General features: G+C 45.0%; 1 protein-coding gene across 16 annotated transcripts in view; it reads right to left on the reverse strand.

Moving 5' to 3' along the window:
- The window catches only part of clocka (clock circadian regulator a), a 311,097-nt gene that overhangs the window by 189,579 nt on the left and 94,490 nt on the right, over positions 1-27,028 (reverse strand). For all 16 annotated transcript variants that reach the window (XR_015074178.1, XR_015074174.1, XM_085970176.1 and 13 more), the window contains one exon: positions 19,958-20,017. Coding sequence is in view for 14 of the 16 variants with exons in the window: in XM_085970176.1 (XP_085826302.1) it covers positions 19,958-20,017 (60 nt within the window). In the remaining 2 variants the exon portion in view is untranslated. The remainder of the gene's footprint in view (positions 1-19,957; positions 20,018-27,028) is intronic.

Raw genomic sequence — 27,028 nt, forward strand, 5'->3', positions numbered from 1 at the left:
CGACGACAGAGGATGGGACGACCTTGGATCTGGACTGGAGGCGACGGCGGTTGAACAGTTTCCCATTTGTTCTGTAAATTAGCTCCACTCCAGTGAGAAGCTTATTGAGGGTGAGATGGAGCATTGCAGCAAGGAAGATCGAGAAGAGTGTTGGTACGATGACACAACCTTGCTTGACCCCGGTCCTTACGTGAATTGGGTCTGTGGTGGAACCGTTGGTCAGGATCAGGGCTTGCATGTCATCATGAAGTAGGCGGAGGATGGTGAAAAACTTGAGGGCAGCCGAATTTGAGGAGGACATTCTATAATCCCTCACAGTTGATGTGGTGTATGTGCCTTTAAGAGCCCCTGTGTACTGTAATGCTGGCAATGGCCACTCGGGCTATATAAGCCTGTATAGTGTCTTGTATCTGTTAGTTCACCTCCAGACTTTGTTCAGTAAACACCTGTGAAACCAACTCCTGCATTCCGTGTCTCCATTAACACACGGATACAACAATGGCGACGAATTGCAAACGGACTTACCTGCAATTCGACAGCACCTCAAGGAGATCGATTCCTCAGACGAAAGTCGAAGAAAAACAAGAAAAGAGAAAAGGGAAAGACTGTGGTTTCACCGGCTGGCCGAGCTGGTGGCAGGTACTGCAGTGGTCCTTCCTGGGCGGGCTGGGGCTCCATCGGCTGGCTCTGCAGCGGGGCCGAGCAACGAAGGTGGAGGCAAACAGAGACAGAGGGGGGAGCACTCAGGAAACGGCCGGCGCTGCAAAGCAGGTCAGCGTTCGGACCATGCAGAGGGAGGGAAAAGTCCCAGAGAGTCCGGCGTGAACGAGTCTCCACCTATTGAAAAAAAAAACCTATGTAAATAAAAACCGCGGAGAACAGCGTTGTCAGCAGCAGCAGCGGCGGGAAGCGCCATTTTTTTTCTGCAGGGAAGAAAGGAGAGCGCGGGAGGCGCCATTTTTTTTCAGGATGCCTAAGGCTGGCAATATTAATGCTTTCGATAGCGATATAGAGGATTGGACCACATGTGGAAAGAGTGGAGGTATATTGCACAGCAAATGAACTGGATGATAAAAAGGCATCAGTACTTCTAAATCTAATGGGCGCAAGGACATACGGGCTGTTACGAAACTTAATCACTCCAGCCAAACCAAAGGACAAGAATTTTAAGGAGATTGTTGATACCCTACAGGAGCACTTAAACCCAACACCGCTGCTGATAGCGGAACGATTCAAATTCTTCAAGAGGAATCAGCACAAGAATGAAAGTAACGCTGATTACCTCACCGAATTAAGGAAGCTGTCAAAGCACTGCCAATTCGGGGCAGGACTGGCAGATTCTCTTCGAGACAAATTCGTCTGTGGTCTAAGTGAAGGAACACAGAAAAGGCTACTTTCCGAGAAAGATTTGACACTGGACAAGGCTTTCAGTATGGCTGTATCATACGAAGCAGCCGCAAGAGGAGCTGCAGAGATACAGCAAAAGACACAGGGCTTCGGCACACATGAAATGACACAGGGTTGAGAGAGATGTTATCGCTGTGGCAGATCCACCCATGATCAGAGGGACTGCTGGTTCAAGGACAAAGCATGCAGGCAATGCGGAAAGATTGGACACATTGCACGCGTATGCCGATCTGGACACAAAAAAAATCCACGGACAGGAAAAAAATCAATAAGGAAAAGTACAGAAAAGTACAAATGATGACGGACAGTAGCTCCGAAGACCAGAAGAGCGATAGCGACTCCGGAAACAAGAGACTAAGCTGTCTCAAATTACATAATGTAATTGCCAAAGATGATTACTAGACCATTTGGGTTACCCTCACGATAGCGGGGTCCCCAGTTAAAATGGAGCTAGATACAGGATCAGCTCTGACCGTCATAAGTCGACGGGATTACGAGCGGCTATTTCCGCGTATACCTTTGAAAGACACATCCATTATCTTGAAAACATATACGGGGCAGAAAGTATACCCCAAAGGGAAAATAAAGGTGCCTGTTGTATACAACGGCAAGGAAATACAGAAGTTGTATTTATACATTCTGCAAGATGGTGGTCCACCGCTGTTGGGACGTGAATGGATCAGGAAGATACGTTTAGACTGGCACTCCATTCAGGCACTGACGGTGACCAATAAGAAAAAAAATGATGACGTCATACCTGAATGATTAAAAGACATCTCGGCCAACGCCAAGGAAGTGTTTCAACAGGAACTAGGAACCTTGAAAGGCGTCACCGCCTCAATAAAAGTGGAAGATGCGGCAATTCCCAAGTTTTTTAAAGCAAGGCCGGTGCCATACGCAATTCGTCCAGCAGTCGAGGCAAAGCTGGAGAATTTGGAAAAGGCAAGCGTATTATCCAAGATAGATTGGAGCGAGTGGGCCACACCCATCGTCCCGGTCATGAAGAAAACGTTGAATAATGATAAATCTGAAGAACAGAGAAAAATTCGCATCTGTGGGGACTTCAAGGTGACTGTAAACCCAGTCCTTCACACGGTACAGTATCCTCTTCCGAGGATAGAAGATATTTTCGCCTCACTATCCGGAGGAAAACGTTTCAACAAAATTGACTTGGCTCAGACATATCTACAGATGGAGGTTGAAGAGGCCTCTAAAAAGTATCTCACGATAAATACACACAAAGGCCTGTACCAGTACAATCGACTGGTTTTCGGAGTAGCATCAGCTCCAGCTATCTGGCAAAGAGCTATGGAGCAAGTCATCCAAAGGATTCCGGGGACTCAATGTTACCTAGACGACATCCTTGTAACAGGAGAAAACGACAACGAGCACCTTGCCAATTTGGAGCAGGTGCTCACTAGGCTGAGAGAACGGGGCCTACGAGCAAATCGCCCCAAGTGCGAATTTTTCCAGAAACAAATATCATATTGTGGCCACATAATTAACGAGGAAGGGTTGCATAAGTCACCTGAAAAAATTGAAGCGGTCATAAAAGCCCCAGCACCTGAAAATGTCTCACAATTAAGATCGTTCCTGGGATTGATAAATTACTATCATAAATTTTTACCGAACTTGTCAACTCTTCTGCACCCTCTTAACGAACTGCTACAAACGGGAGTAATTTGGAAGTGGAGCGAAGACTGTAAACGTGCCTTCCATAAATGCAAAGGCTTGATCACGTCCAAGGAAGTTTTGGCTCATTACAACCCATCACTGCCAATCAGACTGGCGTGCGATGCATCCCCTTACGGCGTAGGAGCGGTATTACCGCATAGATTCCCTGATGGCTCGGAGCGGCTGATAGCTTTTGCGTCACGCTCATTGAACTCAGCTGAGCGTAACTATGCCCAGATCGACAGGGAAGCACTCAGCCTGGTATGGGGAGTGAAGAAATTCAACCATTACCTACACGGACAGAAATTTACCTTGTTGACTGACCATCAACCCCTCGTCTCCATATTCAACCCTAAAAAGGGTGTTCCCATTATGACAGCACAAAGGCTACAGAGGTGGTCCCTTTTCCTAGGGGCACACCAATATGACATAGAATACAAAGGATCAAAACAGCATGGGAATGCTGACGGTTTATCGCGCCTACCGTTGCCAACGGTAGAAGAGGCACCTACAGTGGACCCAGTGGAGATGTTCCACTCAACCATAGTGGAATGTCTACTAGTAACAAATTCTGCCATTGAAAAGGAAACAAGAAATGACCCGACTCTCTCACGAGTCTACGATTTAACGGTGAAGGGATGGCCAGCACATAGCGAACTACTGTTGCCAGCATTCTCGCAAAGAGGAGAATAGCTGTCAGTGTGCCGAGGAACCTTGATGTGTGGATCCAGAGTGGTGATTCCACCCAAACTCCAGGATAAAGTGCTAAAGGAGCTTCACGAGGGGCATCTGGGTGGAGTGAAAATGAAGAACCTAGCCAGAGCGTTTGTGTGGTGGCCAGGTATCGATGGAGACATCGAAGAAATGACCAAGAGCTGCCTAGGATGCCAGAAGGTCCAAAACGCCCCACCACAAGCCCCTCTACATCCATGGGAGTGGCCCTCATCTCCATGGCAAAGGGTACACATTGACTTTGCTGGTCCATTTATGGACTCCATGTTCTTAATCGCGGTTGATGCACACTCCAAGTGGCCGGAGGTAATAAAGATGTCCTCCACCACCACGGAAAAAACCATCACAGTATTAAGGACCATATTTGCCAGGAATGGGCTGCCTGAACAGATCTGTTCTGATAATGGACCGCAATTTGTGTCCGAAGAATTCAGGAAGTTCTTAAAAAACAATGGGGTTAAGCACTACACGTCCGCCCCATACCATCCCGCCACCAATGGATTGGCTGAAAGGTTTGTCCAGACCTTCAAGAAGGCCATAAAGGCCATGGGTAATGAAGACATAAATCTACAGCATAAGGTAGATAACTTCTTGTTTGCATACAGGAATGCAACACATGTGGTTACAAACCAAACTCCCGCCATGATGTTTTTCAATAGAAGACTAAGATGCCGGCTGGATTTGATCAAGCCAAACATCAGAAGGGACGTAGAGAACCGGCAATTTCAAGGCATGAATGAAAGGCCAACTAGAATCTTCCAGATAGGTCAACAAGTTTTGGCCCGGGACTACCGTACCGAGAAATGGCAGCCTGGAACTATTTGCACACGACTAGGACCGCTGATGTATACCGTGGACATTGGAGAAAGCATAATAAGGCGCCATGCTGACCAGATCATAGAGTCATCCGAAAAGGGACAACCTACACAACTCTATACGCCTAATGATGAAGCAGAGATACCCATAGTATCTACCTCCGATCCGGTGATACTGGAACCAGATGAACCCGACACTGGCATTCAAGCCGAATCAACCTTGCCAAAAGAACCTACTACACCACCGAAAACTACTACACCACCGAGGCGTTATCCGGACCGAGTCAGGAAGCCTCCAGAGAGACTGACTTATAATTGATTAACTGCAGCAAATGTGTAGATTATTGTTCTTGTAATATGTTAACTAATGATTACTTAAAATGTTATGTACTGGTTGTCTAAAAAGGGGAGGAATTGTGGTGTATGTGCCTTTAAGAGCCCCTGTGTACTGTAATGCTGGTAATGGCCACTCGGGCTATATTAGCCTGTAAAATGTCTTGTATCTGTTAGTTCACCTCCAGACTTTGTTCAGTAAACACCTGTGAAACCAACTCCTGCATTCCGTGTCTCCATTAACACACGGATACAACAGCTGACAGTGTCGAAGGCCACGTACAGCAGTTGGTGCTGTTCCCTGTATTTCTCTTGCAATTGACACGTGGTGAAGATCATGTCCATTGTGCCCCTTAGTGGGCGGAATCGCACTGCGACTCTGGGAGGAGCTCTTCGGCCAATGGGAGAAGGCGATGGAGGAGGATTCTTGATGACTTTCCCTGTGGCAGACAGCAGGGAAACTCCTCTGTAATTACCGCAATCGGACTTGTCACCTTTCTTGAAGATGGTCACAATTACGGCGTCTGAGATCCCCTGGCATGCTCTCCTCCTTCCAGATAAGAGAAATTAGTTCATGAATTTGTGCCAGTAGTGCTTCACCGCCATGCTTTAGTGCCTCGGCAGAGATTCCATCTGCTCCTGAGGCCTTGTTGTTCTTCAGTTGTCAGGTGGCCTTTTCAACCTCATGCCAGGTTGGGGTTGTGCTGAAATGGTGGCAGGTTGCATGCTGCGGGATAGAGTTGAGGACACTCGCATCGAAGCAGATTCTCAGTTAAGGAGATCTTCGAAGTGCTCCTTCCAGCAGGCACTGATTGCCTCTCTGTCCTTGATGAGTACCTCTACGTTCTTGGCCCGCAGTAGGGTAAAACCTTGGGTGCTTGGGCCGTAGATGGTCTTGACTGCGTTAAAGAATCCACGCACGTTGTGGTTGTCGGCTAGCTACTGGATGTCCTGCGCTTACTCCACCCACCATCTGTTCTTTAGGTCGCAAGTTTTTTGTTGGACCTCGGCCTTCAGGCATCTGTAGAGCTGCTTTCTTGCTCTCGAGTTCTGTTGCTGTTTCCAGATCAGGAATGCCTTGCGCTTGTGGCTTATTAGCTCCTGGATCTCCTGGTCGTTCTCGTCGAACCAGTCTTGGGGTTTTCTGGTCGAGTGACCGAGCGTCTCTTCACAGGTGCTGATTATGGAGGCCTTGAGCGCAGACCAGGTGCTGTGGACACTTTGTCTCTCTGAATCACTGGGAGTCATCAGGTTGTTGGTGAGGTGCAAGCTGAATAGGGCTTAGCGGGGTCTTTGAGTGCTGCAGCGTTGATTTTCCTGTGGCATTGTTTCTGTTGCCGCCGCTGTTTTCGGGCTACATTGATGGAGATGACAGCGGATTAGGCAGTGGTCTGTCCAGCAGTTGTCAGCTCCTGTCATGGCGCGGGCGATGCGGACGTCCTTGCGGTCCCTCGCTCGGATGATGACATAGTCCAGCAGATGCCAGTGCTTGGAGCGAGGGTGCTGCCATGAAGCCTTGTACTTGTCTCTGACGGAACAAGGTGTTGGTTATGACAAGGCCATGTTCTGAGCATTTCGACAGGAGGAGGGTACCGTTACAGTTGGCTTTCCCTACCCCCTCTCTGCCGATCACACCTCCCCAGAGGTCTGTGACCTTTCCAACTCTGGCAGTAAAGTTGCCAAGGAGGATCAGCTTGTCACTCGGTTTAAACTAAATGGCAGGGTGATGGGCACCAGGATTTGGCATTAGAAAGGGGAAATAAAGTGCTCAAAGAACTGGGAGAGGCAGGGAGCACTAAAAGTAAGAAATAGTAAGGTATTAGGTGGGGTCAAACTAAGAGAGAATACAGGATGGTCTAAGATGGGTTTACAGTGTACGTATGTGAACGCACAAAGCGTAGTAAACAAGGTAAGTGAGCTGCAGGCACAGAGCCACATGGGAATATGATGTTGTGGCGATAACTGAGACCTGGCTCAAAAAAGGGCAGGATTGGGTATTAAATATTCCTGGTTATAAGGTGTTCAGGAAAGATAGGGAAGGAAGGCTAGGAGATGGTGTGTTAGTATTAGTTAAGGAGAATGTTAGTGCTGGAGAGGGAGGATGTCCTAGAGGGGTCAAAGACAGAATCTATACGGCTAGAGTTAAGAAATAATAGAGGTGCCATTACACTACTAGGTGTATTCTATAGACCACCAAATAGTGGGAAAGATATGGAGGAGCAAATTTGATGAGAAATTACAGAGGTGCAAGAATTATACAGTAGTAATAATGGGGGACTTCAACTACCCTAATATAGACTGGGATCAAAACAGAGTAAAGGGCAGAGAAGGGGAAGAATTTCTGAAGTGTGTTCAGGAGAACTTTTTGATCAGTATGTTTCTGGCCCAACGAGGGAGGAGGCATTGCTGGATCTGGTTCTGGGGAATGAAGTAGGTCAAGTGGATCAAGTGTCAGTAGGTGAACATTCAGGGAGCAGTGATCATAGTATCATAAGGTTTAGATTAGCTATAGAAAAGGACAGGGAGCAACCTAGAGTAAAAATGTTTAACTGGGGGAAAACCAATTTCAGTGGGATGAGAACGGATCTGGTCCGGGTAAACTGGAATCAAAGATTGGCAGGCAAAACTGTAATGGAACAGTGGGCTGCCTTTAAACAGGAAATAGTTCAGGTACACTTGAGGTACATTCCCACTAGGGGGAAAGGCAGGGCAACTAAAGTCAGAGCTTCCTGGATGACGAAAGAGATAGAGAATATGATGAAGCAGAAAGAGTACGTATGACAGATGTCAGGTTGCAAATACCTCTGAGAACCAGGCTATATATAGAAAAGTCAGAGGAGAAGTGGAAAAAGAAAATGAGAGGGGAAAAGAGAGGGTATGAGAATAGAATGGTAGCTGAAAGGGGGGTAAAATTGGACACTAAGGGAACTAAAGGGTTAACAACTTTGTGCTAATATGCACAATATATAAGTTTTGTCAGTAACACAGAACAAAGGGGCTGTTGAATGTAAGAGAACACGCTGTAAGACTCAACAGAAATGTGGTGATAAGAAAGTTGGCCGAACGCCCGTAGATGTCCAGGAAGGGAAATATGGAATTGTTATTGTTGGAGAACTGGTTGGCAGACAGGAAGCAAAGAGTTGGAATAAACTGGTCTTTTTCCGAGTGGCAGGCAGTGACTAGTGGGGTACCGCAGGGATCGGTGCTAGGACCCCAGCTATTCACATATATATTATATATATATATACACACACATACATACACACACACATATATAAATAAATAAATGATCTAGACGAGGGAACTAGATGTAGTATCTCCAAGTTTGCAGACAACACAAAGCTGGGTGGGCATGTGTGCTGTGAGGAGGATGTCGAGAAACTCCAGTATGATTTGGACAGGTTGGGTGATTATACTGCATTTGCCATGCATCTGCCCAATGTGGATAAATGCGAGGTTATCCACTTCGGTGGCAAAAACAGGAAGACAGAGTATTATCTGAACGGCAATAGATTGGGAAAAGGGGAAGTGCAACGAGACCTGGGTGTCCTTGTGCACCAGTCGCTGAAGGTAAGCATGCAGGTGCAGCAGGCGGTTAACAAGGCAAATGGTATGTTGGCCTTCATAGCGAAAGGATTCGAGTACAGGAGCAAGGATGTCTTGCTGCAGTTGTTCAGGGCCTTGGTGAGACCACACCTTGAGTATTGTGTGCAGTTTTGGTCGCCTTATCTGAGGAAGAATGTTCTTGCCATGGAGGGAGTGCAGCGAAGATTCACCAGACTGATACCTGGGATGGCAGGAATGACGTATGAGGAGAGATTGGGTCGATTAGGCTTATATTCACTAGAGTTTAGAAGAATGAGAGGGGATCTCATTGAAACTTATAAAATTCTAACAGGACTAGATAGACTAGATGCAGGAAGGCTGTTCCTGATGGCGGGGGAGTCCAGAACCAGGGGTCACAGTCTAAGGATAAGGGGTAAGCCATTTAGGACTGAGATGAGGAGGAATTTCTTCACCCAGAGAGTGGTGAACCTGTGGAATTCTCTGCCACACAGGGCAGTTGAGGCCAATTCATTAAATATATTCAAGAAGGAGTTGGATATATTTCTTGAGGCTAAAGGGATCAAGGGATATGGGGGGAAAGCAGGGACAGGGTACTGAATTTGGATGATCAGCCATGATCTCATTAAATGGCGGCGCAGGCTCGAGGGGCCGAATGGCCTACTCCTGCTCCTATCTTCTATGTTTCTATGTTATGCAGCTGGCACAGGGGCATTGCACTCGGTACGAACTGTTTTGCACCCAAAACATAGGTTCTGCACATGGCACCACGATGCCACAAGCTGTACAAAACCTGAAGAAAAACTGTGTTCTGAGAGCATTTGTCCCTGGATGAGTGTCTCCCTGTTAACTTGTAATAAAGGCTATTTTACTTCAGTGAAACCCCGGACTCCGAGTGGTTAATTACCAGTGGGCGACCAGTTCCCCAACAGCAGCCAACATAATAGGTAATCCAAAAGTCTTCTATAGGCACATAAATAGTGAAAAGGTAGTAAGGAGGGGTGGGACCGATTCGGGACCAAAAAGAAGACAGAGGGTATGGCTGAGGTACTAAATGAGTACTTTGCATCTGTCTTCACCAAGGAAGGAGGATGCTGCCATAGACAGAGTGCAGGAGGTGGTAGTGGAGACACTTGATAGCATAAAAATTGATAGAGGTATTAGAAAGGCTGGCTGTACATAAAGTAGATAAATCACCAGGAGCGGATGGGATGCATCCTAAGATGTTGAATGAATTGAGGGCGGAAATTACAGAGGTACTGGCCATAATATTCCAATCCTCCATAGATATGGGGGTGGTGCCAGAGGACTGCAGAATTGCAAATGTTACATCATTGTTCAAAAAAAGGGTGTAAAGATAAATCCAGCAACTACAGGTGAGTCAGTTTGACCTCGGTTGTGGGAAAGCTTTTAGAAACAGTAATCAGGGACAAATTAACAGTCACTTGGATAGGTGTGGATTAATTAAGGAAAGCCAGCACAGATGTGTTAAAGGCAAATCGTGTTTAACCAACTTGATCGAGTTTTTTGATGAGGTAACAGTGTTGAGGAGGGTAATGCAGTTGACGTAGTGTACATGGATTTCCAAAAGGCGTTCAACAAAGTGCCACATAATAGGCTCGCCAGCAAAGTTGAAGCCCATGGAATAAAAGGGACAGTGGCAGCATGGATACAAAATTGGCTAAGTGATAGGAAACAGTGGTGGTGAACAGCTGTTTTTCAGACTGGAGGAAGGTAGTGTTCCCAGCGGTCGGTTCTAGGACCACTGCTTTTCTTGATATATATTAATGACTTGGACGAGAGTGTACAGGGCACAATTTCAAAATTTGCAGATGACACAAAACTTGGAAATATAGTGAACAGAGGAGAGTGATAGACTTCAAGAGGAAATAAACAGGCTGGTGAAATGGGCAGCCACGAGGCAGGTGAAATTTACCACATAAAAGTGTGAGGTGATACATTTTGGTAGAAAGAATGAGTAGAGGACATATAAATTAAATGATACAATCCTAAAAGGGATGCACGAACAGAGAGACCTGGGGGTATGTGTGCACAAATCGTTGAAGGTGGCAGGGCAGGTTAAGAAAGCAGTTAAAAAGGCTTATGGGATCCTGGGCTTCATAAATAGAGGTATAGACTGGAGTACTGTGTCCAATTCTGGGCACCACACTTTAGGAAGGATGTGAAGGCCTTAGAGAGGGTGCAGAAAAGATTTACGAGAATTATTCCAGGAATGAGGGACTTCAGTTACGTTGATAGACTGGAGAAGCTGGGATTGTTCTCCTTGGAGCAGAGAAGATTGAAGAGAGGACAGAGTAGATAGAGAGAAACTGCTCCCATTGAGACGAGAACCAGAGGACACAGATTTAAGGTGATTGGCAGAAGAACCAAAGGCGACGCAAGAAAAATCTTTTTGCGCAGCGAGTAAAGATCTGGAATGTACTGCCTGAAAGGCTGGTGGAGGCAGATTCAATTGTGGCTTTCAAAAGGGAATTGGATAAGTGCCTGAAAGACATTTTTTTGCAGAGTTATGGGAAAAGGGCAGAGGAGTGGAACTAGCTGACACGCTCTTGCAGAGTGCTGGCACTGGCTTGACGGGCCGAATGGCCTCCTTCTGTGCTGTAACCATTCTATGATTCTATGAAGACAATATCACATAGACCGAAAGGGAGTTGGATAAGTATCTGAAGGAAAAAATTTGCATGGCTACAGGAAAAGGGCAGGGGAGTGGGACTAGCTGAAAGTCGGCACGGACTTGACGGGCCGAGTGGCCTTTTTCCGTGCTGGAACCATTCTATGATTCTATGACAGCCTACCCATCCGCTTCCCTTCCCACAGCACCTTTCTGTGCAAGCGCAGGAGATGCAACACCTGCTCTTTCACCTCCTCCTTTCCCACGGTCCAAGGCTCCAAACACTCCTTCCAGGTGAAACAGTGATTTACTTGTACTTCTTTCAATTTAAGATACTGTATTCGCTGTTCACAATGCGGTCTCCTCTACATTGGGGAGATCAAATGCAGCTTGGGTGATCGCCTTGCTGTGAACACCTCTGTTCAGTCCGCAAGCATGGCCCTGAGCTTGCCATTTTAATTCTCCGCCCCATTTTGACCTGCTATACTGTTCTACTGAAGCTCAATGGAAGCTCCACAAACAGCACCTCAACTTTCGATGAGGCACTTCGCAGCCTTCCGGACTCAACATTGAGTTCAACAATTTCAGATCATAACCACTGCCCCTATTTTTTCCAGGCAGCAGCTATTGAGGATTCTGCTATTCCCATTTACACCTCTTCTAGACCCATCTTTTGTCCCTTTACTTGTCCCATTGCCATCCGTTTTGCCTTGCACCATCATCCCTTTTGTCATTTAATCACTCCTGCCTTCGACCCTATCGCAGACCTTCCCTTTTGTTCTTTCCTCTCCTCCCCTTCCCCCTTTCCCTGCCTCTGTACTTGCTTAAAATCTGTTACCCCTCTCATCTTTGCTATTTCTGACAAAAGGTCTTGGACCTGAAACATTAACTTTCTTTCACTCTCCAGATGTCACCTGACCTGCTGAGTATTTCCAGCATTTTCTGGTTTTTTTTCAGATTTCCAGCATCCATAGTATTTTGCTTTAGCTAAAGCTTATGTTGTTAAGTTTGTCTTGTATCTTTAAATTGAAAAGAGAGAAATGAGAGTCGTGGAAAACCGCATAAAAGAGTGAAAAGACAGGCATTGAAGCAGTCGACAATTGACCTCTGAAATGCGTATTACTTTGGATTTTGTAATTGCTTCCTAATCTGCCAATTGGGTGAGTTTCCCTCTCTGTATACATCAGCTGATGAGGATGTCTGACATTAAGATCTCATCTCCAAAACTTTTCTTCATAACTAAGGTACTCCCATTGCTCAGACCCATTATTTCAACATTCCTAAATTGCAAAAGTTGTAATGGATAAGGAAGTTGGTCAAACAATGAGTACCTGGTAACAGACACCAACAAGGCATGACAAACAAATAAGTGTTTAAAATGATTAAATAATTTCAGTAGAATGAAAGGCTTTAACAAAAAAAACTGTTCTTTGGTTATGTTGAACAGAAACTAGAAAACACATTAATAGTTAAAGGTAGGAAGGTAGGAGTGAGGAAATGGAAGGAATCGTGCTAAAGATAAGCTTCTATATGAGATATAAAATCAAAATGCAGCAATAATGTGCATAAGTAGATCCAAAGAATACATGTCTGAGTAAGTGCAGAATATCGCACCTAGATATAGTCAGCATACTTAAGAAAACATAATGGAAAGGATTCATACATGGGTAATGCTGATTCCCGGTTTTACATCAGTCAGTACAAAGAGACTATAAGTAAGCTGTGTGCATGGTTATTAGGAAAAACAAACTTAGAGGATATGAATTAAGATTTAAAAATATATGAAGGGTAGTCGATAAGTTTGATGCAAAACACAATTCTGCATAAAACCTGGATATCACCAGACAACATATTTAGAAATGAGGTAAGACACAAGCTAAATGCAGCGTAAGAAATAAATTCTTCACATTTAGTGTCATAGACATATGTAATAGCCATAAATACCGATTCCAGTGAAACATTCAAAAGGAAAAAAGTAGAGATATGGGCTTAGGGTTGAAATATAATGTTTTAAAAAAGGTCAAATCTGAGCCTGAGAAAAGATCTGGATGTTGTAGTGAGCTGTATGGGTAGAGTGTTTTTTTCTTTATCCTCCATACTTTTGTTATGTGACTATCTTTCTTCCCACCTCATACATCATGGTAAGTTCATAAACACAAGAGTATGCCTATACATTTTCTTCACTGCTGGCAGCTACCAATAATCTTTCACAAATAAAAATGTTAGGTTTAAAATTCCTAATTGTTGCAAAAACTTCTTACTTACCTTTGTGAATCATTATTTAACAAAATCATTTAGTTTTGAAAGTGCTGGTCATTTTAAAATGTTACTCAGACTGAAGAATTATCTTAACTGTGATCCAAGTTGTAAGGGGACAGAAATGACTTCTTAGAATTATAAGTTAGAGAAGAAACTATAACTTCTTAGAATTAAAATTAGTGGAAAATAAGTTTGTCTCCTATCCTTGCTTAGGAATGTAGGACCCAGATAAGACAGGAACTGTAAAGCTAATAAGCTGGTCTTTTGTCCTTGCTTAAGATAAGACAGGACATACAGATTCTCAAAGCATGATGTAAGCACCACCTGGCCAGAGCAGGAACAGATAAATTAGCCCGCGAATGCTGTAAAGATGGGTTTCTGTGAACCATTCAGCAACCTCCCTGATAAGGGGCATCGAATGGACACAGCCCTTCGCCTATTCTGTAGACCAATGATCGTAGAAGGGGGGTGCACGCCTCAAGTTAGGGTATAATTGCTGTACGTATTTGATACTCGGTGGAAGAATCCTTTCTCTGGGATGAGACTGAGATTTTCCCCTTGCATATGCTTGAATAAAGATCGTGAAACTTATCCAAGGTGTCCATCTGGTAAATTTGTGGTTGCTATAGGGCAAGTGTCGACCCCTTATCTCAGGGGGTCCGCTTGAGAGGAGGGAAGACTTCTCTTTTACCCCAACAATTGGCGTAGTCGGCAGGATGCAGACTCTCTGATCCGAACAATGTGGCAGCTGTTGGGGTGAGTATCTTTTAAATACCACCTACAAGTTAGAGCTGATACATTGTGGACGGACGGGGAGATAATCTGTATAAAAGAACTAAGTATAGCAAACCACGAACTGATGGGAACCGAGGAATAAGCACGATATGGGTTAAGAGTAGGTCTTGAAGCACGGCCAACGAGGCAATACCAGCAAACTGGTATTGGTCGTATACGGCCGGGGCAGACAAGGAATACAAGAATAACCTGGGGCGACGTACCGACCCCAGCATTTTACAGGTTAAGAGTAGGTCCTGAAGCGCGGCCAACGAGGCAATACCAGCGAATCGGTGTTGATCGTATACGGCCAGCGCAGACAAGAAGGAATACGGCCAGCGCAGACAAGAAGGAATACAAGAGTAACCTAGGGGTGACGTAACGACCCCAGCGATCGTAAAGAATGGCCAACAGGTATGACTGGGGACCGGAGGGGTCCCTAGTAAAAATGCTAGCAGAAAAGAATGAGAAACTAATAGATACGATGAAGAAAAACGATTGGCAACCGAACGACCCACCTGTAAAACAAAGAGAATGGAGGGCTAAGGATACAAAATTAAAGGAAGAAAAGCTCATCATTTTAGTGGCTCGTGCATATTATGAGTTGAGTAGACGTACTCGAATTTGGACCAAAAACGGGTGCCAAAATTGTACCCGAGTACCAATAATGTAAGAAAGGGAATAAGGAAAAAAAAAATTAGACTTTTATCGACACAGAAGCTATCAGTTTCTGTCCAAAACAAGTAAAATACAGGATTTGCTGAGTGAAAGGAATCTTAAAAGGAATGCTGGAATCTCAATTTGTGTGAAAGTGTGTGTTAAAAATGTGGAAGTTTTCTGTCTTTGAAAGTGTCTGTTGTGTTTGTTTTAGCTCCACCCACTGTTTTGTACAGGGAGCTAAAAGCTGTTTAACCCTTTGAAGACTTGTCTTGCATATGGACAAGCGTGTGTTGTTTTAAGTTTGTTAATTGTTTTATAAAAGATAAGCTTCAGCCTTGAAGTTAACAGTTGCCAATGTGCCTGGAAGAAAATGAATTTGAATGTTTACAAGGCATGGGTGAGTGTTTCTTTGTTGATGTGGCTTCTTTCTTTTCCAAGTGATACTGGTTAGTTTAAAAACGAATTGATCTGGATTAAATTGGAGTTATGAGGTTAATTAACCTATTAGAACCAGACTTTCATTGTGGCCACGGTGAAATTCTGGTTGGTGTACATTTGTGTAGACCGCATTGAATAAGGTAACTCCGCTCCATGAGAACATCAGATAGTCCCTCTACAATATTTAATTGACTACGGTACTGGGAACCCTACAGAATGCAGGACGAAAGGTAAACCCTAGAAAGGTACAGGTAGGGAAGGACGAAGTAACCTACCTAGGATACATAATAACACAAGGGAAGAGACAAATGCCCGAAGACAGAAAGGAGGCTATTAGAATGATGCCGAGGCCAGGAACTGTGAAAGGGGTCAGGCAGGTACTAGGGCTATTTGATTATTGCCGGAACTTTATCCCAGAATATGCAAAAATGGCCCAGCCTATACAGGATTTGATCAAAGGGGGGAAACCATCTCAGGAGCTGGTAGACTGGGGCCCCGACCAAGAAACAACGTTTGTAAAGTTAAACAAGCCCCGTAAGTGCTCCTGCCCTGGGGATTACCAGACCAGAATAGGCCATTCCACATCTATAACTACCACAGTAAGGATCATTACAATGCGGTAGTAACCCAGGTGCATGGGGATAGACAAAGGCCGGTAGCGTACTACTCCACTAAGCAGCAGCCTGTAGCTGCAGGATTGTCCAGATGCGTTGCTGCCCTCGACTGCGCTACATGGGCCATCAGAGTTAGTGAACCAATAGTGATGTCAGGACAAATTATCCTACATACCCAGCATACCCTAGTAGAGTTGCTTAACACAGGGAGGCTAAGAACTGTATCAGATGCACGTAGAGCCACATGGGAGGCGATGCTCATAACCCCCCATTGGCACAGTAACAATAGTTAAAGACAACGGTAACAATCTCGCAGGGTGGATTACAGATATGCCTTTGGGGTGGTGCATGATTACATGATAGCCTGGAGTAGGCGAGGATATATGACATCAGGAGGAGGACTCATAAGACACGAGAATATAAATAAGGAATTAGTGGGAGCCTCCCTCCTACTCCAATAATAAAAATTCAAGCACACAGGAAGATTACTGACCGACACCAACAGGGCAATGCATTGGCAGACGAGGCAGCCAAGCGGGCAGCTGAGAAAGGGAATCTGACTAATGAAGCCCAAGTCGGTGCTTGTGCAGTTGGACCCGAGGAGGTGAATATGCTTAAGGTACAGGAAGCCGCCACCCCGCGGGACAGGGATGGGTGGACATGTTACCCCGAGTCCTGATGAAATTAAGGGCAACCCCTAGCCGGACTACAGGACTGACGCCCTTTGAGTTAATGACAGGGAGAGCAATGAAACTGCCAGAGGTACTGGTCACAGGAAGTGAGGGCGTAGAACCATATAAAGACAGAATATGGAGGTTTGTGATGGAACTCTGTAAGCAATTACACAACCTGAAAGCACAGGCTAAAGACCAACAAGTAATTAAAGACTTAGGAGAACACTACCAAGGAACAGAAAGTCCAAATACCCCAGGTAGGCAGTCAGGTAATGGTAAAGATAAACAACCCAGAGAAACCCGGGTTCTCACCAAAATGGGCCGGCCCCCATCAGGTAATAATGGTAAGTGACACGTGCTCATGCATAGATATATAAGGGGCACCGGCAAATGGAAACACTGGACCCAGTTGAAAAAGGCATGGACCCTAATTAACCGGTGACGACCGGGAAATATTATGTTTTACAGGATCTTATCCCTTATAGGGGTGCCACGGGAGAAGCTGTGCAGGCCGGCCAAAGGGACCAACAAGGCCTGTGTTACAGAAACTCAAGCGACGTTAGCTGTGATCAGGAGCTAAAGGGGGATTGGTAATAAAGAAAACCAAGGATAAAATACACTTTGGGGTACGCCAACGAAAGGTTTAGGAACACCGTAATCAAACGGATATAACCATTCCCAGCTTTTGTGGAAAGGAAACCGTAAGCCTTTACAATAACTTGACCCTGCGAGCTCTTGAAGGCCCTGAATCAAGAACCATGACATTTAATGTGAAAAGGAGGACAGGTAGAAAAGGGGACCAAGAGAAAGGAGGGATACTAGAAACGGCAGGGGTTGCGACGGTGAACACTATAGACCTGCATACCATAGATGATTGGGTTGATGCCCTAATATGAATCTTACAAGAATTGTTGGGTAGGGAAGGGGATAATCAAAGACTGCAGGCACAGCTAGGTGATGGTACGGAGGGAGAATTGCTACAAGTGGCCCACATGTTGCGGGACTATGCCAGAACTCTAAATTTGATAAACAAAGCGGGGGAAGACATGAGCCGGCAACTACAGTCGGAAATAGTTTGCGCAGGGTTCGGAGCATGGATACTTAGTGAAGTACAACATAACCTAGAGCAACTCCAAAATGGAGAAGTGCCGGATTGGATATTGAATGATGTAGTTACCAATTGGACCTTAGATAAAAACATGACTCATACGTGTGAGGTACGGAGGAATAGTCATGCTTGGATACCAAAAGCTAGATGCATAACCGGACATTTAAATAATAGGATTTGTACTATCAATACTGCAGTCTGATGTAACAAAAGGAGATCCCTTATACCAAACAAACAATATAGGGGAGATAAGGAATCAAACTCGCTTGCGCTACCATGACTTGTCCAGACATGTGATTAAAGAGACCAACAGTACGAGGGGTATTAACATAGATGATTGTTATAGAAATAACCAAGTTGTTTTCTGCAGAGATCCACCAAGAATGACCAAGGATGACTGGTTATGGCCGAACGGAAGGGTGCACATTCACGCCAATGACACGGGATTCCGAAACATACGCCGCCCCACGAGGGAATGGAGAATGGTGTGTGAGCACCAAGGCACCACCGCCCCGCGAGGGAATGGAGAATGGTGTGTGAGCACCAAGGCACCGCCGCCCCGCGAGGGAATGGAGAATGGTGTGTGAGCACCAAGGCACCGCCGCCCCGCGAGGGAATGGAGAATGGTGTGTGAGCACCAAGGCACCGCCGCCCCACGAGGGAATGGAGAATGGTGTGTGAGCACCAAGGCACCCAATATGACAGTTACGAATAAGGGAGGGACCACCTCCTGTGCCATCACGGATACTGACTTCTGCTTTACCCCACAAGAGACACATATAAACGGGTGTATCATATATCCTGAACTAAAAGAAGAAACTATTAATGGGACAGTGATGGACGCTATCCGAGAAGGGTATACAAAGGCAATAAGGCCACAAGGAAAACCGATACCTGAACTGAACAAAGACAGACCAAACTGGAGCATGACATTCAGAAGCATGTTATTTTGATGGAAGAAATGGATAAGCTACAAAAGGACACTGAAGAAATGTTGGCTAGTCGGCCTTGGTATACTAAGTTTTGGAATGCTGGACTCAGTGCAAATACACCCCTGGATAAGGATAATATCACATGTATTGGTTGTCGCACAAGGCATTGTATTGGTGATCTTGTTGTTATCCTGTCAAAAATGTAGCAGGAATAAGAGACAAGCCATAGCGAGAGCAATAAGTAAAAAAAACTGGATACGGCAAATTTAAAAAGTCCAGCAGAAAGGACTTATCTTACATAACCTCGATGGGAAAGTCAACAGGCAGATCCTGCAGTTGGGAAGTAGTTACCCAAACGGAGGGACAAACCTGGGGCTCACCCATGAGAAAGTAATAGGGAAATGGCCTTGCTTGGGCATATAGCCAAGGGCCATAAGGGGGGACAGTAAGGGGACAAAAATGACTTCTTAGAATTAAAAGTTAGAAGAAACTATAACTTCTTAGAATTAAAATTAGTAGAAAATAAGTTTGTCTCCTATCCTTGCTTAGGAATGTAGGACCCAGATAAGACAGGAACTGTAAAGCTAATAAGCTGGTCTTTTGTCCTTGGGCAGGACATACAGATTCTCAAAGCATGATGTAAGCACCTCCTGGCCACAGCAGGAACAGATAAATTAGCCCACAAATGCTGTAAAGATGGGTTTCTGTGAACCATTCAGCAACCTCCCTGATGTGGGGCATCGAATAGACACAGCCCTTCGCCTATTCTGTAGACCAATCAATGATCGTAGAAGGGGGGTGCACGCCTCAAGTTAGGGTATAATTGCTGTACGTATTTGATACTCGGTGGAAGAATCCTTTCTCTGGGATGAGACTGAGATTTTCCCCTTGCATATGCTTGAATAAAGATCGTGAAACTTATTCGTGATTGCTATAGGGCAAGTGTCGACCCCTTATCTCAAGGGGTCTGCTTGAGAGGAGGGAAGACTTCTCTTTTACCCCAACACAAGTCTTATTTCTGCAACATTATTCCTGAAAATACAGAAGATAAATACCACAGATGTTATTTTAGATTTTGGAAACATTAGATACCTATGTTGGAATTGGGCAGGAAACAGTATTCTCACAAACTACTGATTTGACAGTTTTTGTTGTTTTCCTTTGTGTCCCCAAAGTATACAAGAATTTCTGCTGACATGGTAGCATCATGTTCAGAAACATTCTTTTTCAGATGCTAAAAAGGTGACACGATAAATAAACAATTTCTGAAAGTTTAACAATGAGTTAATCTCTAGCTGTAATTTCAAACAGGGTTTTATTTAAACCTTATCTCAGACTCACCTTTTTGCTTTGTCCTTATCATCTTCATCCATCAGTCCATCAAAAATGCTTCTGTCATCCCTGTTAACACAAGAGAAAACAATGAAGGCCTCTTAAAATTATCCTCCCCCCAAAAAATTGACAAGCTGGATTTGACTGTAAACAGATCTTACTAAGTTTTCACTATGAAACTAAGAGTTTAAATCGTTTGTTCTGAAATGATTTTCTGAATACAATTCATACATTGAGTGTGCGCTAAAAATATGTAATTAAAAGGGCCGTCTTGCCAAGTTATGTGCTAATAGTAGAACTGCGGTCATTGTACCATTAGTGCTACTTCAACACAAACCACAACTATAAAAAACCCTTGCCAACATCTACAACAGGCTTCCAATCTTGGAACTAAACCACCAGTGAAGAGTTACAGCTGTGCATTGTCACCCTCTTTATTCTATTAACCACCTCCATCTGACTAAATTTCCCTAGTAATACACAGGCAAACTACGAGCTTACCCATCAACGTACAGTACTTGAAAACCAAAGAAACCGGTGGGTTATCCACACCCCACAGATTGAAAATGCCCCAAGTTGTAGACCTCCTGGAGGTCTCAGTTTTCCCCTTCACCTTATACAATATACTATGCTAATTGTATTTAATTGCAGTATTAGCACAAATGTAGCTTCTTCTGCAGCCAGTTATTTCAGCAGCACACAAGACATATAGACACAAGGATTATCAGAACAAAAATGCCCTTTCTCCTCTTTTAGGAGTCCACACTTCTCAACACAAAGGGCAAATGATGACTAGTTGTTAATTTTGGTGCAAAATAATGAAACAACTGGAATGTGTGACTTTGCAATGTACGATTTCAAAAAATGCAATTTCTTCAGCGACATTGCAATCATGACACACTTTCAATAATGATCATTTAAGCTTCTCGAGCAGCTAATGAGCCACTTAACCAGCATACTGTCAAATATATTGGCCCAAAATTTGCGATCAGAAGCTTCCTGTGGGCAGATGCCTCTGAGCTGTAAAAAAATCTACGCATTTACCTAGTGGCCCGGGAGATACGGAGGCTTGCGATCCTGGGCCTCTCCGGGTCGAGACCCACGTATCCCAGGGGCACATGCGGTTCACAAGCGACCCTGGGATCACGTGGCCCGGTCCAACCAATAAAAGAAGGGAATCCCCATTCATACTTATGGGAGTTTCGTACGTACGGAACTCCCATAAGTATGAATGGGGATCACATGAAATCATTTTTTTTTTTTTTTTTTTTAAATGTACTGCGGCTTAGGCAGGGAATTCCAGAGCTTAGGGCCTAGGCAACAGAAGGCATGGCCACCAAAGGTTGAGTGATTATAATCAGGGATGCTCAAGAGGGCAGAATTAGAGGAGCGCAGATATCTCGAGGGGGGGGGGTGGGGGGGTTGTGGGGCTGAAGGGGATTACTGAAATAGGAAGGGGTGAGGCCATGGAGGGATTTGACCTCAAGTGGTGGAGTGTGGGAGGCCAGCCAGGAGTGCATTGGAAGTCAAGTCTAGAGGTAACAAAGGCATGGATGAGGGTTTCAGCAGCGGATGAGCTGAGGACCGGAAATAAAGGTTCTAAATTGGGGGAAGGCCGATTTTAATATGATAAGGCAGGATCTGGCCAAAGTGGACTGGGATCAGCTACTTGTAGGAAAATCCACATCGGAGCAATGGGAGTCTTTCAGAAAGGAAATTGAGAGAGTACAATGGCGACATGTTCCCGTAAAGGTCAAGGGTGGGACCAACAAGCCCAGGGAACGCTGGATGTCAAGGGATATACGAGAATGGATTAGGAAAAAAAGGGGGGCTTTTGGCAGATACAAAGGACTAAAGACAGTGTAAGCCCTAGAGGAGTATAGAAAGTGCAGGGGGATACTTAAAAAAGAAATTAGGAGAGCGAGGAGGGGCCATGAAATAACACTGGCGAGCAAAATAAAAGGAAAATCCTAAGGTGTTTTATAAATATATTAAGGGCAAGAGGATAACTAGGGAAAGAGTAGGGCCCATTAGGGACCAAAGTGGCAATCTGTGTGTGGAGCCAGAAGATGTAGGTGGGGTTTTTAATTAATTTTTTGCATCTGTGTTCACTATGGAGAAGGACGATGTAGGCATAGAAATCGGGCAGGGGGACTGTGATATACTTGAACATATTAGCATCGAAAGGGAGGAGGTACTAGCGGTTTTAGCAGGCTTTAAAGTGGATAAATCCCCAGGCCCGGAAGAGATGTATCCCAGGCTGCTGTGTGAGGCAAAGGAGGAGATTGCAGGGGCTCTGACACAAATTTTCAAAACCTCTCTGGCCACATGGGATGTGCCAGAGGACTGGCGAACAGCTAACGTAGTACCATTATTCAAGAAGGGTAGTAGGGATAAACCAGGGTATTACAGGCCAGTGAGCCTAACATCAGTGGTAGGGAAATTATTGGAAAAAATTCTGAGGGACAGAATTAGTCTCCACTTGGAGAGGCAAGGATTAATCAGGGATAGTCAGCATGGCTTTGTCAAGGGAAGATCATGTCTGACCAATTTGATTGAATTTTTCGAGGGGGTGACTAGACGTGTGGATGAGGGTAGTGCAGTGGATGTGGTATACATGGATTTCAGTAAGGCTTTCGATAAAGTCCCGCACAGGAGACTGGTCAAGAAGGTAAGAGCCCATGGGATCCAGGATGCCTTGGCACATTGGATCCAAAACTGGCTTAGTGGCAGAAGGCAGAGGGTGATGGTCGAAGGTTGTTTTTGTGACTGGAAGCCTGTGTCCAGTGGGATACCGCAGGGATCGGTGCTGGGTCCCTTGCTGTTTGTGGTCTACATTAATGATTTGGATGTGAATGTAAAAGGTATGATCAGCAAGTTCGCAGATGACACGAAAATTGGTGGGGTGGTAAATAGCGAGGAGGGTAGCCTCAGTCTGCAGGACGATATAGATGGGTTAGTCAGATGGGCGGAACAGTGGCTAATGGAATTTAACCCTGAAAAGTGTGAGGTGATGCATTTTGGAGGGACTAACAAGGCAAGGGAATACACAATGAATGGTAAGTCCCTAGGAAAGACAGAGGATCAGAGGGACCTTGGTGTGCATGTACATAGATCCCTGAAGGCAGCAGAACAGGTGGATAAGGTGGTTAAAAAGGCATATGTGATACTTATATTCTATGCCTCGGCTAATGAAGGCAAGAGCAGGGAGGTTATGATGGAGCTGTACAAAACGCTGGTAAGGCCACAGCTGGAGTACTGTGTGCAGTTCTGGTCGCCACACTATAGGAAGGATGGGATTGCTTTGGAGAGGGTGCAGAGGAGATTTACCAGGATGTTACCTGGGCTGGAGCGCTTCGGCTATGAAGACTGGACAGGCTGGGGTTGTTTTCCTTGGAGCAGAGAAGACTGAGGGGGGACCTAATTGAGGTGTACAAAATTATATGGGGCATAGATAGGGTTGATAGGAAGGAACTTTTCCCCTTAGTAGAGGGGTCAATAACAAGGGGGCATAGATTCAAGGTAAGGGGCAGGAGGTTTAGAGGGGATTTGAGGAAAAACTTTTTCACCCAGAGGGTGGTTGGAATCTGGAACTCACTGCCTGAAAGGGTGGTAGAGGCAGGGATCCTCACAACATTCAAGAAGCATTTGGATGAGCACTTGAAATGCCATAGCATACAAGACTACGGACCAAATGCTGGAAAATGGGATTAGATTAGACAGGGCTTGATGGCCGGCGCGGATGCGATGGGCTGAAGGGCCTCTTTCTGTGCTGTATAACTCTATGACTCTAAAGGAGGAGACAGGCAATGTTACGGAGGTGAAAGTAGGCGGTCTTTGTTATGCTGCGGATAATGTGGTCGGAAGCTCATTTCAGGGTCAAATATGACACCAAGGTTGCGGACAGTGTGGTTCAGCCTCAGACCGATGTTAGGGAGAGGGATGGAGTCAGTGGCTAGGGAGTGGAGTTTGTGGCGGGGACCGAAAACAATGGCTTCGGTCTTCCCAATATTTAATTGGACAAAATCTTCGCTCATCCAGAAATGTATGTCGGACAAGCAGTCTGACAATTTAGAGACCGTGGAGGGGTCAAGAGAAGAGGTAGTGAGGTAGAGCTGGGTGTCGTCAGCGTACATGTGGAAACTGATGCTGTGTTTTCGGATGATGTCACCAAGGGGCAACATGTAGATGAGAAATAGGACGGGGCCAAGGACAGATCCTTGGGGGACACCAGAGGTAACGATGCGGAAGCAGGAAGAGAAGCCGTTGCAGGTGATTCTCTGTTTACGATCAGATAGATAAGAATGGAACCAGGAGACTGCAGTCCCACCCAGCTGGACAACAGTGGAGAGGCTTTGGAGAAGGATGGAGTGTGGTCAACCGTGTCAAAGGCTGCAGACAAGGCAAGAAGGACGAGGAGGGATAGTTTACCTTTGTCACAGTCACAAAGGACATCAAGGACACGGGTTATAATGGCCCAGAAATTCGGGTCCCCACGGGTGAGTACGCGTAGGTCCAACGAAAGTGCGGTTTCGTGCATGCACTGCGCATGCGCGGGAAACCGGAACTTCCGTTCCCTTAAAGGAAGGGGTTCACAGGTCGAACGCATGCGCCGGAGAGGCAGCGTGTATGCCTGGAACTTCCGTTTTTTTTTTGCAGGTTTCTCCGGGAGGGTAAGTCTCCAGGGGTTACATTTTTAAAAAGCATTCGCAAGGCCTGCTTTTAACAAGGTAAGTGGTGAATTAAGTAAAATTAAAACATTATTTTTAAATACTTTAAAGAAAGGCAAGTTTAGTTTTAGCCCCGTTAGAAATTGTAATTAATATTTTCAAAAATTTAAATTGTTTAAAATAGTTATTTTATGTAATTTAGTTATTATAAAAATGTGATTAAAAAAAAAAAAATTATTTGAAGTTTCAGTTATGTTTTGGGGCCGATTTGTATTTATAGTTTTGACAGCTCTTCCTGTCAAATTTATAAATGGGCATTCCCTGCTACCATTGGCTCTCCATGGCCCACGTGAGGCCCACGTGATCCCAGGGGACACTTCGAACTAACTGCGCCCCTGGGATACGCAAACACTGCGCGCCGGCAGTTGGAGGAGGCCCAGGATCGGAATCCCACGCGGGCCCACTGCACAACGGCCGGTGCGCTAGGTAAGTGCAGGTCGGAGGCTTGCACCCGCGGGAAGCCTCCGACCTGAATTTCTGGGCCAATGTATAAATGAGTGATAACGTTTTATTTTTCTATTTTTGAAAACTCTTATGCTGGTAAAGCAGGCGTAAGAATTCAGCGGGCGGAAGTTGGACAAATAGCGAGGGAGATAGAGAAGATGATGAAACAAAAAAAAAGAGGGTATATGATTCATGTCAGGTGAATTCTTCAAGGGAGAACCAGACTAAATACAATAAGTTGAGAGGGGATCTGAAGATGAAAATAAAAGATTGGCAAAGAGAGAATATGAGAGTAGAATGGTAGGTAACATAAAAGGGAACCCAAAAATCTTCTATCGGCATGTAAACAGTAAGCAAATAGTAAGAGGCGGGGTGGGGCCCATTAGAGACAAAGAAGGTGATACATACTTAGAGGCGCAGGGCAAGGCTAGAATACTCAATGAGTACTTTGTATCGGTGTTTACTGAGGAGGTGGATGCTGACAAAATATTGGTAGAAGCGGAAAAGCAATGGAAGGGGTGAAAATTGATAGACAGGATGTACTAGAAAGGCTGGGTATGCTTAGAGTGGACAAGGTGCCTGGTCCAGATGGCTTGCATCCCAGGTTGCTAAAGGAATTGGGGGAGGAGATAGCAGAATGGCTTGCCATAATTTTCCAATCTTCCCTAGATGCTAATTAAGGCGAGCCAACACGGGTTTGTAAAAGGAAGATCATGTTTGACTAATCTAATTTAATTTTTTGATGAAGTAACTGGGAGGATTGATGAAGGGAATGCAATGGATGTTGTCTGCATGGATTTTCAGAAGGTGTTTGACAAAGTACCACATAGAAGGCTGGTTAACAAAATTGAGGCTTATGGAATAGGTGGGTCAGTGGCAGCTTGGATAAGGAATTGGCTTAAGGACAGAAAACAGCGAGTTGTGGTAAATGGCTGTTTTTCAGACTGGAGGATGGTAGACAGTGGTGTTCCCCAAGGGTCAGTGCTGGGGCCACTGCTTTTTTTGATACGGCCTGGATATTGGAATACAGAGTAAAATTTCTAAATTTGCCGATGACAACAAACTTGGGGGAGTGGCAAACAGTGATGATATCATCAATCGACTGCAACAGGACATAGAAATGCTAGCAGAATGGGCAGACAAATGGCAGATGGAATTTAAGAGAGAAGTGTGAGGTGATGTATTTTGGCAGAAGGAACAGGGAGAGGCAATATACAGTTAATGGTACAGTTTTAAAGAGTATGCAGGGACAGAGGGACCTGGGAGTTAATGTGCATGGGTCCCTGAAGATGACAGGGCATATTGAGAGAGTGGTTAACAAAACATATGGGATCTTGGGCTTTATAAATAGATGTATTGAGTACAAAAGTAGAAAAGTTATGCTCAACCTTTATAAAGCACTGGTTAGGCCACAACTGGAGTATTGCATCCAGTTCTGGTCACCACACTTTAGGAAGGATGTGAAGGCCCTTGAGAGGGTGCAGAAGAGATTTACCAGAATTGTTCCGGGGATGGGGGATCTTAGGTACAAGACAGGAAGGAGAGAAACAAAAGTGGCAGACAGAGAAATCAAGGGTTTAAATCAAACATGGCCACAGTAAATAATAATTCTAAAAAGATCTAAGAGCGTTAAAAAAACAAGCCTGAAGGCTTTGTGTCTTAATGCGAGGAGCATTCGTAATAAGGTGGATGAATTAGCTGCGCAAATAGAGGTAAACGGATGTGATATGATTGGGATTACGGAAACATGGCTCCAAGGTGACCAAGGCTGGGAACTCAACATCCAGGGGTATTCAATATTCAGGAAAGACAGGCAAAAAGAAAAAGGAGGTGGGGTAGCATTGCTGGTTAAAGAGGGGATTAACACAATTGTAAGGAAGGATATTAGCTCTGATGTGGAATCTGT

The sequence above is a fragment of the Somniosus microcephalus genome, chromosome 2 (genome assembly GCF_052327205.1).
Source record: "Somniosus microcephalus isolate GS21.2 chromosome 2, FLI_Smic_1.0, whole genome shotgun sequence".
Taxonomy (NCBI): Eukaryota; Metazoa; Chordata; class Chondrichthyes; order Squaliformes; family Somniosidae; genus Somniosus; species Somniosus microcephalus.